Source organism: Rana temporaria, chromosome 3, assembly GCF_905171775.1.
Source record: "Rana temporaria chromosome 3, aRanTem1.1, whole genome shotgun sequence".
NCBI classification, from domain to species: Eukaryota; Metazoa; Chordata; class Amphibia; order Anura; family Ranidae; genus Rana; species Rana temporaria.
In genome coordinates, this window is record NC_053491.1 from 14,299,233 (window position 1) to 14,306,134 (window position 6,902).

General features: G+C 45.1%; 1 protein-coding gene across 3 annotated transcripts in view; it reads left to right on the forward strand.

The window, feature by feature from the left end:
- DPP8 (dipeptidyl peptidase 8) overlaps positions 1–5,797 on the forward strand; it is an 84,305-nt gene extending 78,508 nt beyond the window's left edge. For all 3 annotated transcript variants that reach the window (XM_040342279.1, XM_040342280.1, XM_040342281.1), the window contains exons 17-20: positions 840–992; positions 3,890–4,032; positions 5,218–5,329; positions 5,549–5,797. In XM_040342279.1, coding sequence (XP_040198213.1) covers positions 840–992; positions 3,890–4,032; positions 5,218–5,329; positions 5,549–5,671 — 531 coding nt within the window. In that variant the 3' untranslated portion in view covers positions 5,672–5,797. The remainder of the gene's footprint in view (positions 1–839; positions 993–3,889; positions 4,033–5,217; positions 5,330–5,548) is intronic.
- The last annotated feature ends 1,105 nt before the right edge of the window (positions 5,798–6,902 follow it).

The following is a 6,902-nucleotide window of genomic DNA, read 5'->3' on the forward strand; positions in this document are numbered from 1 at the left end:
TGACAGGGAACAGACGATTACTGACAAGCCACTAGGAAGCACGGGGAGAGTTTTTTTTACACTTGCCTCTCCCTGGTGTTCAGCTCTGCGACCCGATCGCGGGACACCGGCGGTGTCGCGAGCGCGCCGCTGGTGGCGCGCTCGTGACAGACGGCTGGGTTCTTAAAGGGGACATACCTGTACGCCCTTGTGCCGTGCCATTCTGTCGACGTATATCGTCGTGTGGCGGTCCTTAAGTGGTTAAATTTTTTTTTTCTATCAATTTTATTCCTATTACAAGGAATGTAAACATCCCTTGTAATAGAAATAAGGATGACAAGTCTTTATGGAAAGATCTGAGATCAAAGAGACCCCAAATCTTTTCTTTACCTTTAAAAGCAAAATTGCTCTTAAAGTGGAGTTCCACCCAGGAAAAAAACATTTGCCCAAAAATCATAAAAAACAGTACTGGGATTGTGGTTGATATCTTCAGCCATGACCCCGGTAAACCACTTACACACTGCAATGTATATATAAGGTATTGTGTTCGGCAAGTGGATAATATGTGAACACATTTTAGTGATTTTGGAGAATTTTGTTGCAATGATTTAGTTTTTTGGAGGAATGGTACACCTTGGGGGTTGCGCAGAGTTTTGTCATTTATTGACTTATTTTATAAGTTCTGTGTATTCTCTCTATGGTACATTTTTGCACCCCCCCCCCCCCCATGATCTCTGGTGTATTTTGAAATGCAGCATGTGTTTTTAGGATTCAACGTGTCCAGCTACATTTATTTCCTCTTAACCTTTTTTTATCTCATTCTTATTCACACTTTTCCCTTGAATTATTTGTATTTCTAGGGCCAAGTGGAGATAGAAGATCAGGTGGAGGGGCTGCAGTATCTGGCTGCCAAGCACAGCTTCATAGACCTCGACAGAGTTGGTATCCATGGCTGGTCTTATGGAGGCTACCTCTCCCTTATGGCCTTGATCCAGCGACCTGACATATTTAAAGTAAATATCTCTAAATGTTTTACTTAGTGCCCTAGTGACAACTAACTGTATCTCTGTATTTTGAATAATATTCCTTTATTCCTTTTAGTCTTTATCTAGCCATTTATTGCTAGCATTTGTTTTTCTAGAATCATTTTATTTATTTTTTTCTTGTTGTGGCTTTGCATTTTATAACCCTTAACCACTTCAGCCCCGGACCATATTGCTGGTCAAAGACCAGAGCACCTTTTGCGATTCGGCACTGCGTCGCTTTAACTGACAATTGCGCGGTCGTGCGACGTGGCTCCCAAACAAAATTGACGTCCTTTTTTTCCCACAAATAGAGCTTTCTTTTGGTGGTATTTGATCACCTCTGCGGTTTTTTAGTTTTTGCGCTAATAAACAAAAATAGAGCGACAATTTTGAAAAAAAATATATATTTTTTACTTTTTAGCATAATAAATATCCCCCAAAAATATATAAAAAAACATTTTTTTCCCTCAGTTTAGGCCGATACGTATTCTTCTACATATTTTTCGTAAAAAAAAAAAATCGCAATAAGCGTTTATTGATTGGTTTGCGCAAAAGTTATAGCGTTTACAAAATAGGGGATAGTTTTATGGCATTTTTATTAATATTTTTTTTTACTAGTAATGGCGGCGGCGATCAGCGATTTTTTTTTTTTCGGTACTGCGACATTATGGCGGACACTTTTGACACATTTGTGGGACCATTGGCATTTTTATAGCGATCAGTGCTATAAAAATGCATTGATTACTATAAAAATGCCATGGGCAGGGAAGGGGTTAAGTATGTTCCCTGTGTGTGTTCTAACTGTAGAGGGGGGGCGCCTCACTAGGGGAAATGACTGATCGCTGTTCATACATTGTATGAACAGAAGATCAGCATTTCTCCCCTGACAGGACCAGGAGCTGTGTGTTTTCACACACAGCTCCCGGTCCCCGCTCTGTAACGATCGATCGCGGGTGGCCGGCGGTGAGCGCGAACGCCGGGCATGCACGCGGGAGTCGGAAGTCAGGAGCGAGAGCCGACGTTATACGACGTGCTCTCGTGCAGGAGAGCCATGTAGTTAAAGGTAAAGTCCAGCCTGAGCTTTTTAGGCTACGGAGTCCGCCAGCTCAGCGGGAGATCTGTCCGCAGATCTCCGCTGAGCCGACGGATGACAAGCTCCTCTCTGCTCACTGAGTGGGGAGGGGCTTGTCGGGGGCCGCTGTCTCCTATGGAGCGATCTGATGAAAACGGACAGCATGTCCGTTTTCATCAGATCTTATCCGATCCGCCATGGACGGATGGGGACGTATCCCCATACGTCGGCTTTTAGCGGGTCAGGTCGGATGTCAGCGGACATGTGTCCGCTGACATCCGACGCTCCATAGAGATGCATGGAGCGGCCGTTCAGGTCCGCCGTCAAAACTGACAGGCAAGCCTGAACGGTCCGTCCGTGTGAAAGGGGCCTTAGGCTGGGCTTCTCCTAAGGGTCACAAGAATGCAATTAGTTTTGCACTCTGTGACCTGTTTTCAGAGGAGAGGGGTCTGAAGTCCGCTCTCCGCTGACGTCACTGCCATAAGTCGGGGCAGCGCGTCATTCCAACTTCCAAGTCTGGATCCGCCAAGTGCCCTGATTGATTACAGTGTCAGCGAGCCGCTGAGACGGCCTCTCCCCCGCCCCTCTACTGCTCATCTCTCCAATGAGCGCTGAGAAGTAGAGCAGAAGCGATGCTGACTGACAGTCAGCATCGCTTGGGGAGGAGTGAGAACCGAGCTTCGGCGGTTCTCGGTGCAGACGCGCCGGGGGACAGATGCAGCATGTTGCATTCACCGATGTACATATGATTAGAAATAAAAACTTCTCTTTTAATATGGATCTGTAATGTTTTTTTAGCTACCTATTTTAAGTAATTTAAAGCAGGGGTCCCCCCAACCCCCAGGCGGTGAACCAGTGCCCCTCTGTGGCATTTTTATGACCGGCCGCACAGCAGGAGATGAGCGTCAACTGCGGTCCGCACAGGGCTATCGCAGACGGCAGTTGCCGCTCCTGCTGTGCGGCACTGCCTATTTGTCGTCTCCCGCCTCCTTCACACACCCGGCTGACAATGTCATCCAATCAGCAGGGAAAAGAGATGGAGGAGCTGCAGATCGGAATGGAGAGCTCCTCATGCCCCCTGCCCTGCTAATAGAGAGGAAAGGGGGGGGGGTGCAGACAGGGGCATTGTCATATAAAGGGAACTGCACTGTAATCATTACAGGGCCCCTTTACAGTGCAGTCCCCTTTATATCACAATGTCCCTTTACATTACAGAGCTGTCCCTGTTACATTAATGTAGAGAGGACTGCACTATAAAGGAGCACTGTAATGTAAAGGGGGGGCTGTGATGTGAAGGGAGACTGAGGACACTTGTATAAGAGGAGGACTGTGCTGTAAAGGGGGGTTGAGGACATATTTTGTGTATATCCCCCTCCCCCCCTCGGTCCCTGGGAAAATTGGCTGCCATGAAACCGGTCCCGGGTGCCAAAAAGGGTTGGGGACCACTGATTTAAAGGATAGGTTCACCTTTTTGTAACATGTTACACCCATATTCAGGGTGTAACATGTTACTGTTGCAGCAAATCCCCGTTGTAACAGCAAGCGGGGGATCTTCTCCCTGCACCCGCTGTTACATTTTAAAAAAACGCAGCCATGTGGGGTCTCCGCCCACCCGACTGCATCATTCGTTCATAGAGTTCTGTGAATGGGAGAACTTCAAGTACCGGCAGCCTTTTTTCACCTGTCGGCTTGTATTTGTGATCTGCTGATCTCTGGTGCAGTGCCTTGCAGGCTCCTAGTGTAAAAAAAAATTATTTTACAATTTGAACTTGTGAACTTCTCCTTTTAATGATGTCTCTCCTTTGTATCTCAGGTGGCCATTGCTGGAGCTCCAGTGACACTTTGGATCTTTTACGACACGGGATATACAGAGCGGTACATGGGCCACCCTGACCAAAATGAACATGGTTATTACCTGGGCTCTGTGGCGATGCAAGCTGAGAAGTTTCCCTCAGAGTAAGTCTTTTGATTTAACCACTTAAGACCCGGACCTTTATGCAGGTAAAGGACCTGGCCAGTTTTTGCAAAACGGCACTGCATTGCTTTAAATGACAATTGCGCGGTCGTGCGACGTGGCTCCCAAACAAAATTGGCGTTCTTTTTTTCCCTCAAATAGAGCTTTCTTTTGGTGGTATTTTATCACCTCTGCGGTTTTAATTTTTTTGCGCTATAAACAAAAATAGAGCGACAATTTTGAAAAAAAAAATCTAGATTTTTTTTCTTTTTGCTATAATAAATATCCCCAAAAAAGATATAAAATTATTTTTTTTTCCTCAGTTTAGGCCAATACGTATTCTTCTACCTATTTTTGGTAAAAAAAATCACAATAAGCGTTTATCGATTGGTTTGCGCCAAATTTATAGCGTTTACAAAATAGGGGATAGTTTTATTGCATTTTTATTAATTTATTTTTTTATTTTTTACTACTAATGGCGGCGATCAGCGTTTTTTTTTTCGTGACTGCGATATTATGGCGGACACTTCGGACAATTTTGACACATTTTTGGGACCATTGTAATTTTCACAGCAAAAAATGCATTAAAAATGTATTGTTTACTGTGAAAATGACAATTGCAGTTTGGGAGTTAACCACAAGAGGGCGCTGAAGGGGTTAAGTGTGACCTCATATGTGTTTCTAACTGTGGGGGAGGGCGGGGCTGGACGTGTGACGTCATTGATCGTGTTTCCCTATATCAGGGAACAGACGACCAATGACATTGCCACAACGAAGAACAGGGAAAAGGTGTGTTTACATACACCTCTCCCCGTTCTTCAGCTCCGGAGGACCGATCGCGGGACACCGGCGGCGATCGGGTCCGCGGGCGCCGTTACGGAGCTTCGGACTGGGTCACGTGCACGCATGACCCCACGGCTGGGCTTAAAGGGCCACGTACAGGTACGTTGATGTGCCCAGCCGTGCCATTCTGCCGACGTATATCGGCGTGAAGGGGTCCTTAAGTGGTTAAAAAAAATTGCTGAAAATACAGAATAATGTTTATTTTTGAATTTGAAATGTATTTGTTTTTTCTGTTTGACGCTTTAATTTAATGTCTTACTGATTCAGGAGCCTGCGTGTATTACTGACAGATTTCTATGCAGACTGCGATTGTATAAACAGTGTCTTTTAATAATGTCTTACAGACCAAGTCGTCTGCTCCTCTTGCATGGTTTCCTGGATGAAAATGTGCACTTTGCTCACACGAGCATCCTGCTTAGCTTTTTGGTGCGCAGCGGGAAACCGTATGACTTACAGGTGAGTGTTCTGGACTGTGCCGAAGAAAGCAAGCTTGGTGGATGTTATAACTATCATTACCAATATGGTGAAGAATTTAGAGAACCATAGTAGCTCCGACATATTGCAAATATACATGGCGCGGTCGGCAAGTGGTTAATATACCATCATGCTTCTCTATTCTGATATATTATGTCTCTGTTTTGTTATACACTAGTAAAGTGCTTTCCTCTCTTGCAGATCTATCCTCAGGAGCGTCACAGTATTCGGGTTCCTGAGTCAGGAGAACATTATGAACTGCACCTCTTATATTACCTGCAGGAAAACCTGGGCTCTCACATAGCCGTTACCAAATCCTTGTGAGCCACAGTGTTAATGGTGCTCTGGGTGGGAATTAGGAGTGCTGCTCCCCCCCCCTGCTGCCGGCAAATAAAGGCACCCCCTCGTACACCCCATAAACACAGCTTCCTTCTAGACAGACTTTCAGAGGAGAGGAGACGGAAGGCGTTTAGTATCTTTTACCTGCAACGATCTCCAACACACAATGTACCTGTCAAAGCGGATAACAAACTGGTATCACTGCTCATAAAAGTGCATTGCTCATTTCTGAGGGAGGTGTGTTACCTACGACACTACATGTCTTCTTGCAGATATGATGTGGGCTTTTTGCACTTCTTGTTTTTTTTTTTTTGTTTTCTATTCCATTTTAGCCACATTGCGGTCCTGTTGAGCTGTAATATAATATAATGGTATATGGAGGACATTCATGAAAACATCTCTTCTACAGGTGACGCTAAAATGATGGTTTTATTGGCTTCTTCACATCTTTACCTGGACACATTTAAGAGATTGTATGTGGGATACTTTAATCATCACCGACTATTCAAAGCAGATCCTGGGTCTCCTTTAGGCCCCTTTCACACTGGGGAGGGGGGCGGTAAAGCGCCGCTATTTCTCTTCCGTTCATGGACGGACACAGCATCCTTTGACAGTAGCGGATATAACCCTACTGTCAAAGGATGCTGTGTCCGTCCATGAACTCAGAGAAATGGATTTTACGGTGAGTACAAAAATCCTATTTTCTCTTCCATTCATGGACGGACACAGCATCCTTTGACAGTAGAGGATATAACCCTACTGTCAAAGGCTGCTGTGTCCGTCTATGAACTCAGAGAAATGGATTTTACGGGGAGTACAAAAATCCTTTTTTCTCTTTCGTTCATAGACGGACACAGCCTTCATTGACCTTAGGGTTATGCTTCTTCCTACCAGGAGATTTAAATCTCCTGGTAGGAAGAAGCATAACCCTAAGGTCAATGAAGGCTGTGTCCGTCTATGAACTCAGAGAAATGCATTTTTCGGTGAGTACAAAAATCCTTTTTTTCTCTTCCGTTCATGGACGGACACAGCATCCTTTGACAGTAGCGGATATAACCCTACTGTCAAAGGATGCTGTGTCCGTCCATGAACTCAGAGAAATGGATTTTACGGTGAGTACAAAAATCCTATTTTTTAGTGGCGCTTTACCGTCAATTTCAATGTGCTATTCAGCCGCTAGCGGGGCGCCTTTACCCCCTGCTAGTGGCCGAGAAAG